Raw genomic sequence first — 12,173 nt, forward strand, 5'->3', positions numbered from 1 at the left:
TTATGGTGTTATATTGTTATGCTGTTATATTGTTATGGTGTTATGGTGTTATGCTGTTATGCTGTTATGCTGTTATGGTGTTATGGTGTTATGGTGTTATATTGTTATGGTGTTATGGTGTTATGGTGTTATGTTGTTATGGTGTTATGGTGTTATATTGTTATGGTGTTATGGTGTTATATTGTTATGGTGTTATGGTGTTATATTGTTATGTTGTTATGGTGTTATGGTGTTATATTGTTATGGTGTTATGGTGTTATGGTGTTATGTGTTATGGTGTTATATTGTTATGGTGTTATGGTGTTATATTGTTATGGTGTTATGTGTTATGGTGTTATATTGTTATGGTGTTATGGTGTTATATTGTTATGGTGTTATGGTGTTATATTGTTATGGTGTTATGTGTTATGGTGTTATATTGTTATGGTGTTATGGTGTTATATTGTTATGGTGTTATGTGTTATGGTGTTATATTGTTATGGTGTTATGGTGTTATATTGTTATGTTGTTATGGTGTTATGGTGTTATATTGTTATGGTGTTATGGTGTTATATTGTTATGGTGTTATGGTGTTATGCTGTTATATTGTTATGCTGTTATATTGTTATGGTGTTATGGTGTTATGGTGTTATGCTGTTATGGTGTTATGGTGTTATATTGTTATGGTGTTATGGTGTTATGCCGATTTCATTAACGATGGAAGATGATTAGTACGGTGGCTGGAACGTGCAAACCAAAATTACAAAGTGTGAAACAATTTTACAAAGCTTGAGACAAATTTAGATTTTTTTTTGTTTTGGAAAGCATTTTTACATTTTATAAAACAAAATTACAAAAGCAAAACTTACAAATTTACAAATGTTTGAATCTTACAGAAAAGGGAATGTACCAAATGATGGAAGTGACCGGTCAATTAGTTAATTTTGACAGGAAGATTGTGTGAAATGCATTATACAGAGTTTATAATGACCGGAAGGAAATGGACAAGATGGAAGTGCAATACTCTCTTCTATTTCGCACACTTCTGCAAAGATAAGATGATGGCTACAGATCTATCACCTTCCATCTTGTCTGCATCCTTTAAAAATTCTAGAGAACGTCCACTCGACACAAAAAGCAAAATTGTGTTAACTGTCTCTCAGACGGGCTCCACAAATTGAACACAACATCATTTGGTGTTCTGCTTGTCAATTCTTCTCAGCACTCGTAAAAGTGGTTTACAACTTGTTTTCAAAAATGTACATTTTGGCTGTCCTTTGTCAAACTGTTTACACTTTATAATTGTGGTTTGCACTTCCAAGCCACCGTAGTTTAGGGCCAAGCGGGAGAAATAAATAATAAGAGGAGGAAGATTTTTTTGTCTTAATGCACTTTGAGAAAAAAGACTAAATGTGAAGAAGAAAACCTTTTTCCCGTTCGGGGACGCGGTGGGGCTGGAGCCGATCACAGCTGTCATTGGACAAGAGGCGGGGTTACACCTGGACTGTTCTCCAGCCAATCACAGGGCTGACATACAGAGCCAGACTGTGTGGCAACAGGGCTAACCACTGCATCCAGTCATAATGTCACAAAACTGTATTTAGACTGAATTGTATACATTCTGACTTTACTCAAAGTGCATAATGGAGAAAAAAAAAACCTCCCTCCTATCCTTTTTAATTTCTCATGTCTGGCCTCAATCAGCTTCCGTATTTTACTGATTTTGACATCCCAACTTACAACATCTACCCACAAAATTTCCAATTCGTTATTTTCTAAATTGTTTTCCAGCACTGACAACCACCAATTTATCTACAATATTTTGAATTAAATATATTTGGCAAAATGTTGGCTATTCCTCTGTTGTACCTTCTTTTTAATGCCAAGATATAAAAAAGTAAAGTCTCTGTGACGGGATGTTATTAGTGCTTGTGTATGCCAACGTTCAGAGCTGACAGATAATAATAACCCAGATCATTTAAATGCACAGATGAGGAATGTCGATAATCCGGTGCAGCAAAAACGCCTGAAAACATTTCGGCTGCCAGTGAACCATCCTGAAGTGTCTCTGTGGAGACTACCTGCATGTTCTGCTGGTCAGGACTACAGAAACCCTGTGCGTCCAACGCTGCTTAACCCAGAACCGGAACGAAGAGTAGTGAGGATACCCGAACCCCCGGTAACCATGGCAACAGACTCAGCGACACGCCGGTTTGTTTGGGGGCTCGTGCTTCTCTGTGTCCAGGTTTTGCCGTTGGAGAGCAATTTAACAAGGTGAGATTTTTTTTTTAAACTTTAAATTAGGCTAATAATTCTCTTTTTTTTATTCAACCTTTATTGAATCAGGAAAGAAAACTCATTGATATTAAAAATCTATTTTTTAATAATCTCGGTGTGATGTTTCTCTAAAGTGTTGTTATAGTAGCTGCAGATTATTGTCATTTTTTTGAGGTGTTAATAAAATTAATGCAAATTTTATTTCTCTTTAGTGGCAGATGTTAGGCCAAAGCTCTCAGTTACACATTTATAGTGTTTAATAATGACATAAATTTAGTCATTAATGTTGGTTAAAACGACTCTTTAATTTTTAGACCTATAACATGCGTCAGTAGGATGAAGCAAGTTTGAGCCATGATAACAGATCATTTTAAATATCCAGAACTGGACCTGTGCTGTGGAAGTTATTTATACATACATAGACATTTTAATTAAAATTAAATGTAGCCTATTAAGTACATTTTCTAAAATCACAAAAGACTCTCAGAGAACACAACTTGGCACAACAATAAAACAACCCCCCCCCCCCCCCCCCCCCACCTCCAAAATAAATTATTTGCTAAATCACAAGGTTGACATGACAAAGATTATTGGCTGAGTGTCTTAATGAAGGCTGAACCCAGTTTCATTTCCCCTCAGGGATGTAGGCATGGTCCGGCTCCTGGCTCATCCTGTTCTGTTCACACCTTCCACACCATGAAGGCAAGAATACTTCAAATATATTCAGAATGAATCATCCATAATACACACTAAAGCTTCAGAGGGCTGCAGAAGAGTATGAGGGAGTGTCCAACTGACAGGGACAGGAGACGCTGCAGCATGCACTCAAGACATCTAAAGCATCACGACAAAAGGAAAAGAGACATTAAAAGAAGAGGAGGATGAAGGTCATTCTGCTCTTAGTTGTTTAAATTAATATTGTGCAGACAGGTACATGAAGGTAGACAGGTATAAGGGACAGGTTTGGGCTTGAAAGCAAAGACATGAGGGACTTCTTTTGGATGGCTTTTCTAGAGGTTGACTTGTTGCTGTTTTCTTACAGCCAGATACTGATTTGGAAAAAAAATAGATAAAAGCATCATCACACAGCTGCTTCGGGAACGTCTAGACATAATGATGTGCAAAAAAAAAAGAGAATCGGGCTGTTTTTGAAACCGCCTTCTACATACTGTTGCCGTATCTTCTGCATAATGTGTTCAAAAGTAGTGTGTAGTATGACCGCCAGTCGCTGGTTAATATGCGGTATACCAGACCAGCTAAGCTGGTTTCCATTCTTGGAATGAGGGCGTAAACAATAGTCCAGCTGACAACGATAGTATAGCATCCACCAAGTTATTTAGAGCAGAAATGAACATGTTTACAGCCTGGTTCAAATAACCAAATAGGTCTGATTAGTTATTGTTCTGGATTTTTCTTTAAAGTCTTTCTGTGATTGTTCACACTTAAATATAATATAAATCAAGGATATCCTCTGAAAATAACTCTGTGAGTCATGACTGTCTACAATGGGTGTAACACCCGAGTCCCACTGTCTGTGATGCTTTCAGAGTTTTCAGAGTCCTATCTTCAGTTTGTTTACATCGCCCGGACGGCCGGCTGACTCCTCCCCTCACGTATAAAAGTTGTTTAATTGAGGGACTAGAGAAAAGAAGAATAACATACTGTACTCACTGCTTAACTGTGTTTCTAGATCACGCTCATTTCAGGTAAATTTACATGCAGTGTGAAGATACCAGCAGAATAAAGATCGCTAGCATTAGCATGCTAACACAACAATGCAGCGCCAGTTGTTTTGGTTTCATGCTGGTGCTCAAGGGCGACATCTGCTGGATCAAAAAATCACATATAAAGCCTTTAAATAAGAAGCTGATTATATTGAATGTGATTTCTCTCCACAGATCCTCTACAAAGGCGGATGTTCTGACGCCATACAAAGAAGGCCATGGCCCCTCCCACTCCTATCACCACGTTAGAGACTGCCAGCATGTGGTCCATGGAAGCAGAACATTTGAGACCTGGCCCTCAGGTAGCCATGATGCCCTCCCTGTGGCCGAGTCCACTGTCTTCATATCAAACAAGCCAGGCAGGACGTCCCGCCGGGTCCACGGTCAGTGATCAGGTCAGCAGTTTCCGCCCTGTTTTCCATGCTGGCTAGTTTTTTGGATCAAGTCATCTTATTTTGAAGAATCTCTTACACTCCCAGGCCACATGGTGTTCGTTCACGACCCGCTGAAGACCGTGTCGGTGTTGGAGCCGGGAGGGCCGGGCGGCTGTGAGAGGAGCCACAGGGTGACAGTGCAGGAGACGGCGGAGGCTGCCGGGTGTCTGTACGCTCTGAACGCCGGCTTCTTCAACACCACGACCGACGGTTGTCTTGGCAACGTGGTGAGCGACGGTAAACTGGTGAGGGACAGCCAGGGGGTGCAGAACGCCCAGTTTGGCATCAAGAAGGACGGCAGCCTCGTGTTTGGGTAAGAGAGGAAAACTGACCCCAAAAATAAGCCCCAATATAATATAAGACTTATATAAAGTAATCCATCTGTCCAGGTATCTGTCCCAGGAAGATGTGTTGGACCAGTCGAACCCGTTTGTGCAGCTGGTCAGCGGTGTGATGTGGCTGCTGAGGAACGGGGAGGTTTACATCAACCAGAGCCTGCAGGCCGAGTGTGACAAACTGGTGGATCAGGGTAAAGCTGCAGGGAAACATCAGCTGAAAATCAAGAGCATTTCAAACACAGCAGGGCATTTATTGTACTGACTGCTCTACAAGAAGTACACACAATCAGAAACACCTCACACATAGGGATGCAGAGAGATTATGATGGTACCAACATTAGTTGTTTTTTAAATGTGCAAATGTTAAAAAAAAGTGCCACACAATATGCAAACAAAACTGTCAGAGGACATTAAAGACCAAAACATACTGCAAAATACTGAGACATCAACTAGTATAGACTTTAAAAAACAAAGACATTTTTAAACTCTAATAAATAGTAATAAATAACTTTTAGAAATAGTAATAAATAACTTCAAGAAATAGTAATAAATAACTTTTAGAAATAGTAATAAATAACTTTAAGAAATAGTAATAAATAACTTTTAGAAATAGTAATAAATAACTTTTAGAAATAGTAATAAATAACTTCAAGAAATAGTAATAAATAACTTTTAGAAATAGTAATAAATAACTTTTAGAAATAGTAATAAATAATATGTATGGTGGTCTTGAGAGGGAGAGGAGAGAATTGAGAAGGGGGTTTATGTGTGTGTATTTTCCTCTATGATTGTGTTGATGTTGTACTCATGTTGTGATTTGAAAGGTAAAAAAAAAACAAAAAAACGTTTGTATCTTAACAGAGGTGTTCAGGGATTTTGTGGATGTGCTGTCAGCGAGGACGGTGGTGGGTCACGACGCCCAGGGCAACCTGGTCCTGTTTCATGTGGACGGACAGACCAACGAACGAGGGTAACATCACATGTTTTTATATATTTGACTCTGTGGGATGGGATGAGACTCATACAGATTCCAACATGGATGCAGACTGGTTAGCACCAGGAATAGTTGCAGTTCTTGCGGGGACTTTTAGGGGCCAGATGGGAGGGTAGGTAGTATCTGCTTTTTCACTTCCTGGAGCTAGCATCAACAGAGCCTCGGCCTCTTAAAGGTGGGCTATAGGGTCATGTAACTGTTCAGTAGGGCTTAGGAGCATGACTGGGATGAGGGGTGTCTTCACTGAGCACTTATCTTTTCATCAGGGCATCAGTACTCTGTGGTTATTTCAAATCTATCAGTGTTTATGAATCAGAATAAACATGTGAGGCATTTCTATTTGTTGTTCATCCGTCCTGCTGGCCAGAACGCTCTGTGTTATTCAGATCATCTGTCAGCAGTTCCTGTACACTAACAATCATGTTTTTTTTGGTTCATGAGCAGCATGAGTCTCTGGGAGGTGGCAGAGTTCCTGAAGACAAACGGCGTAATCAATGCCATCAATCTGGACGGAGGCGGGTCTTCCAGCTTTGTTATCAACAGCACGTTGGCCAGCTACCCGGCGGACAAATGGTGAGCTAAGAAAAGCTGGACTGTCCTTATGTGACATTTATGATTATAAAACCAGGCCCTATTTTGTTTGAAAGAGTCATGGGTTCAAACTAGTTTTGCTCTGCATCAGTAGATTTCTTTGTCCCGAGCTGTGAAACAGATTATAATGGATGTAATCTAATTCTGTGGAACAAATGTGACCAGTCAAAGAAGTAGTTCTTGTTTTGGGCCCTGACAGGCTCAGAGTCTTTTTGCAAGTATCTGACAACATTACAGAAACTTTTTGAAAGGCTTAAAAGATTTTAAAACCAGAAACAGACTATTAAATCTCTTTCTTTAAAGGTCACATTTCACCATGTTCCTCTAACTCTAACATGTGTCTCTAGTCCGTCTACAAACACCCCAATGATGAGAAAAGTCCATCCTCTCTGTCTTCTGCCTGCTCTACTTTTCACCGTAAACAATAGGACATGGAGCAAGAAAGCACTGAGTACACCCAAGCCCTTCCAGAGAGGGGGCGTGGTCAGACACAGCTCATTTACATATTTAAAGGTACAGACACAGAAACAGCCTGTTCTGAGCAGGGCTGAAATAGAGGGGTTTATAGACATGATCAAATACAGGATCAGAGTGGATTTAGAACAAGAAACTTCACACACATGTTTTGAGGAGCTCTGACACTTATTTAAACTGGATGAGAAGGAGGATCAAATATGACCTTTAAAGACTTAAGACTCCTTTGGAAAAAACATTTCCATCAATTAAAAGATGATTAATCGTTACAGCTTTAACTGCATGTAGCAGAAACATTACAAAAAACCTGACCAGCACAAAACAACGATTTGAATACCCTGACAGGTTAAACTGTTTGTCTACACATGTTGTCTGATTTTCTAAAAGAACATCTTTAGCTGCTTGTTAAAACCCATTTGTTGCATCCTCCATCTCTGTTCCCAGTAAATCTGACAGCAGGTGGCGCTGTGCTCGGCCTGTCTCCACCATCCTGTGTGTTCATCAGCGGCGCTGCAAGCCGGAAAAATGCAGCAAAAACGGAAAGTGTGTGGACGGACGCTGTCGGTGTCAGGAGGGCTGGCAGGGAGACGCCTGTGACTCTCTAATGTGTCAGCCTGCAGCATGCAGTCCTCACGGCGTCTGCACACCGGGTGAGTGTGGAGGAGGAGCTTAGCTGCAGCAGAAATACAAATGATTGATGGAATGTGTAATCACAACAATTACAAGTGAAGAGATACTATATCACTTTGACATTAGGCTGCTCTGACTGCTGATTTGTTGTGTCAAGGACAGGACCTTTAAGGTTGTGAGTTGTCCTTAAGAGACAGCAGAGAGTTGAGGAGTTTTGTTTGCTACACTTTAAAAGTTGTGCCTTTTAAAGTCTCATCACCTGAAGGAGTTATTAAAATCATTATCTTTATAAAAAAGTTTTTATTACAGCCAAATCTGAATCACTTTCCCATTCATATTTGACCCTTTTCCATAATCTCCCTGAGAACACAGATATGTACCTCTGACTCCTAGTGTTTAAAATGTGTACTGCAGTCTAAATTCTAAACATTGTAGAGAGCTGCCCCCCCCCCCTCCCCCCCTCTCTCTAGAGTGGATGTTCACTCAGGTCACCATGTGGTGGACTCTGAAGCTTCAGTGTTTATCCAGCTCTGCATGGGTCTGTAAACCTTTCTGTGTTCTAACCTCTCTCCATTTTTCAAAAGCATCTCCAATATTGATCCTAGTTTGAGCACGTTTCTGCTCGTGGAGCTTATTAGAAACATGCAGAGGCTTTTTAGGTCGGGTACAATCACTTCTATCTGAACCACTTCTCTTGTTAGTTTGACCTGATAACTGCTCTCATATCTGACAAACCGAGGGGCGTCCAAAACGGCTGTGTGGGGGGGGTTGCCTTAAAAGCGCCTACCTTCTCTGGTCCAAACAAATCCAGAGCATTCAGGAGCAGAATCTAAAGTTAGAAGGAGGACATACTGGCTGCTGCATTGTTGTCAGAGAAGCCAGCACTTCAACATAGTTTCCTTGTTGTCTGATCAGATAGTAAGATACCTTTATCATTTAGTTCAGTAGATATCTTACTGATTGGACCTTTAACATATTTAACATAAAATGTATGTCATCATATTTTCCACTGATGTACATCATGATGTGTTTTATGACTTACAGGTTTTATAACACTTGTTTGTCTGTCTCTCTTTATTACAGGTGGGTGTGTCTGTGATTCTGGATGGACAGGAATGAACTGCAGCAAAGGTAAACAGAGATATCATCTGTCATCGCTATCTGTCATAATGCAACGCAGAGAACTAATAAAAAAGCTTTACTTTACTGAGAGGATGGACTTTTTTCATCATTGGGGGGTTTGTAGACAGACTAGAGACACATATTAGAGTTAGAGGAACATGGGGAAGTGTAATTTGCATCATATGGGACCTCTAAAAATAACTAAAATCATCTGAGGTCCCTTTCTGTGTTTTCTTTGTCCGGGGTATAGAGTGCCTACCAGGTTTCTACGGCATCGGCTGCAGACAGACCTGCGTCTGCTTCAACGGAGCGTCCTGTAACCACGTCCATGGAAGCTGCATGTGTCCTCCTGGTTTCCACGGCAACTTCTGTGAACAAGGTAGGAAGGCACTACGCCAGGTAGACGATTTATAATTATAAGTATTAAATGAAGCAATCTACTGAAGCAAAGTCAAAACGTTGTGGACCTACTAACTATGAAGACTCTAAAATGTGTGAAATATGACAATATATATTTAAAGCGCTTCCATAACTCTAACTCAAAATCTGTGTGTGTGTGTGTGTGTGTGTGTGTGTGTGTGTGTGTGTGTGTGTGTTAGTGTGTCCTCCAGGTTTCTACGGTGTGTCCTGCGCTGAGAGGTGTCAGTGTGACGATCAGTGTCCCTGTAACCCGCTGACAGGAAACTGTGTTGTCAACATCGACGACAGGTTAAACCAAGGTGACACAAAGAGACAGATAACTCCTGCCTTATGGGAACATTTCCAGATCATTTAATTCAACGTGTTACTCTTCTTCTTTCCTCTGCAGGTCGATGTTTGGCGAAACAGTTGTTTACATCATGGCAGGACCTTTACAGAGACAGACCTTCTCAGACAAAGTAATTCATCCTGAAGCATTCTCTTTGTTTTCTTATCCTTCATTTCAATGACTCTGTTCTTGCACAGTCTACCAAACTTAAGGCTCAAATATTCTTGCTTTTGAACCTCGCGTATTTAGTTTATTCTTATCCTGTCTCAATGAAGGAACGGACAAAGTAATGAAAATTAAATTGTAAAAAATATTTTCATTAACTGAGGCTTTACCAAAATAAAAGTATGACAAGCTGACTCTGTATCTTGTTTGTAGTTTTTGTCTTAGACACGAGCACACTGAGTGACACACAGCCTGTCCTACAGTCTCTCTCAGGAATGTGAGTTTTTTATTTTTGGACGACCTTGCTGTCAGCAGAAGTTACAGTTTTCCCCCTTACTCATAGAATGTTTTAAAGGATAAGAAGTTGCTTGATATCTTCCTCTGAACCATTATCGTTAGAGAGAGACAAAATAACTCAAACTAACAAACCAGCACTCTCACATTCAACCCTTAATGAATGGTTTCCTTTGGTTGCTTTCACAAATAATCTGTTAATAATCCAGTCTGTAACCTGACACTAAGCCTGAACTTAAACTTTCCTCTTCTCCCTGCAGTCAAACGTGGCTGATAGTCACCGTCACTCTGGCTCTCTTTCTGTTGATCCGACTGGCTGTTCACCTCCTACGGGCGAGTCGGAGGTGGTTCCTCTTCAGTTATAGATACTTTCCCCTGAGCAACATCAGCAAACAGACGCCGCTCGCTGCAGCTGTACAGAGTCTGTGAGATGCTGCAGACATCCTCCTAACAGACGTGAAAAACAGAAGACAGAGACATTTTGCGATGATGCAAATAGCAGCAATCCAGTGACAGGAAAACCGTCCACTGGATGAAGGAGAAAGAACAATGAGTTGGTGCCCTGTTGACCCACACTGGGTCCATTTTTAGCTCTGAATTTGTATAAAATATGATATAAAACCAACTAAAAAGACTGGAACACCTGAAATAGTTGTTCAGCGTTTTGAAGAGTGTCTGCTCGAAAGGCCTGTGTGATAATTAGAAGTTAAATTCGGAGCTCTGATCTGGTCATTTTTCTTGATTCGGACATTAATTCAGGATTCAGCACCCAGTTGTTATACTCTGTGAGGACGTTGAGTTGTTTCAAACCAAAACAACCTCATCCAAACTGGGGTTGGTTTGCACAGACCTCGCCAATCACGGTTTAGAATCTGGACTGCAGTACCCATTTTAAACACTAGGTGTCAGAGTGTGAGGTAATCAATCAAATACATTTCTGCCTCTGTAGATTCAATGTAAAAGAATGAACACATTTTCACTCTATATAGATATGATTGAATCTGGGGCCTGTTTGGTTCACTGTTTGTTTTCCTTTTGTTGTTCTTCATGTTCACAGTCATGTCTGCGCACGTTGTTTGATTTGGCAATGAACTTTATTTAACAAACACATTTACACAAAGTGCAAATAGGCTGTACAGTGACTCCAGGTACAAAGACGGAACAACATAACAAAACACGAACATTTAGTTACGTGGAGCACAAATTAATATTTTTAATAGCTGTTTTATTTTTGGTTGAAGTCGTCGTTTTAATGTATTTGAAAGTTTCTTTACAAAAAGCCAGAAAGTGGTGTTTTTTATGGTACATTTACCTTTATTAATGTAAAACTTTGCTAGAGTCAGGAGTTTAGTGACAGTCATGAGACTACACTGCGTCAAGTTACTACAGTACGTCAGAAATACCGGAAATGTGCCTATCAAAACAAGATTAGGAAGATAAAATTTAAAAGTTAATGTTAGAAAAGAATAAGAATTTTAATGTATGTGTTTTTTTTAATGCATGACGAAACAATTTACTATTATTTCCTTCTTAACATAATCAATATGAATATATTCTTACATTACTTTTGTCCCTGTTGGGAGACAAAAAGTTGCTGCACAATTAATATTTTCTATAATAACGTTCAAATAATGTTTGATCATTGAGGAAGAAGGTTGTGCAAACGACTAGTCTTTTTAACTTGTACTTAATTGGATTTTAAAGTCTTTGATGTTCGATATTTATCTTAAAAAATGTATTTAAAACCAACAATAAATAAAAGTAAAGCGAAAATATAGAAGTAAAGATTAAAAAAAGAATGACAAATTGTTAGGTGGGGGTTGTTTCTGTTTGTATAAATCCAATGAAGAGATCGTGAAACAGACTGGAGATTATAACACCATTTAATCGGCCGAGGTCAGACAACTTCATCAAACAAGCACGCTTCCAAATCACTTGACTGACAAAGTAACAGTGTTCACAGTGCTGCTTATATTCTGTCAAAAAGGTGCAACCCACAAATTCCTTTCTATTTGGGTGCATCACCATAAAACAATAAAGATGACATGACACTGATTTGTATACGTATCAGATGTAGACTCTCTGTCTAGCAAACAGTTGTTGACAACATATAGTTGGCTCCTATCCAAACATAGATCTGCTACTACTTAGGTGCTTCGCTCATATAAGGTTACAGCTTCAGACACCTAAAGGTAGGAGTGTTAACAGGTGGTAGGCAGACTTGAATAATACATTTTACAAAGTTACCAAGATGAATGAATTTCATGAAAATTCGTACTAACACAAATATATCACAACGTAAAAGCCTTTTTTAAAGAATGTTTTAAGAACAAAAACAAATCGCTCTGACTGTTCCCTATTACGGCTTTTATTTTGTAAGCAACCGGAAGTTCCCTGGTTTCG

At 39.6% G+C, this 12,173-nt stretch overlaps 1 protein-coding gene across 3 annotated transcripts; it reads left to right on the forward strand.

Annotated features, from left to right (window-relative positions):
* Nucleotides 1–1,652: 1,652 nt before the first annotated feature.
* On the forward strand, nucleotides 1,653–12,151 carry LOC109999542 (N-acetylglucosamine-1-phosphodiester alpha-N-acetylglucosaminidase-like). Of its 3 annotated transcripts, XM_065957979.1 has the most exons (13): nucleotides 1,653–2,253; nucleotides 4,155–4,363; nucleotides 4,460–4,727; nucleotides 4,804–4,943; nucleotides 5,614–5,722; nucleotides 6,191–6,319; nucleotides 7,256–7,461; nucleotides 8,525–8,572; nucleotides 8,814–8,942; nucleotides 9,163–9,282; nucleotides 9,372–9,441; nucleotides 9,690–9,753; nucleotides 10,031–10,169. In XM_065957979.1, the coding sequence occupies exons 1-12, from the start codon at nucleotides 1,970–1,972 to the stop codon at nucleotides 9,718–9,720; spliced, it is 1,743 nt and encodes a 580-aa protein (XP_065814051.1). In that variant the 5' UTR covers nucleotides 1,653–1,969; the 3' UTR covers nucleotides 9,721–9,753; nucleotides 10,031–10,169. The 3 variants fall into 3 exon arrangements, with proteins under 3 accessions (XP_065814051.1, XP_065814050.1, XP_065814052.1); XM_065957978.1 differs by lacking the exon at nucleotides 9,690–9,753 and having other exon boundaries at nucleotides 1,654–2,253; nucleotides 10,031–12,151; XM_065957980.1 differs by lacking the exons at nucleotides 1,653–2,253; nucleotides 9,690–9,753 and having other exon boundaries at nucleotides 4,222–4,375; nucleotides 10,031–12,146.
* Nucleotides 12,152–12,173: the final 22 nt, after the last annotated feature.

This window comes from Labrus bergylta, chromosome 8 (assembly GCF_963930695.1).
Source record: "Labrus bergylta chromosome 8, fLabBer1.1, whole genome shotgun sequence".
NCBI classification, from domain to species: Eukaryota; Metazoa; Chordata; class Actinopteri; order Labriformes; family Labridae; genus Labrus; species Labrus bergylta.

Coding starts and splice junctions, on each gene's coding strand:
- LOC109999542 (XM_065957978.1), top strand. CDS start 1,970: ATGAGGAATGTCGATAATCCGGTGCAGCAAAAACGCCTGAAAACATTT. Junction 4,944..5,613: donor TGACAAACTGGTGGATCAGG/GTAAAGCTGCAG, acceptor GTATCTTAACAG/AGGTGTTCAGGGATTTTGTG. Junction 8,573..8,813: donor AGGAATGAACTGCAGCAAAG/GTAAACAGAGAT, acceptor TCCGGGGTATAG/AGTGCCTACCAGGTTTCTAC.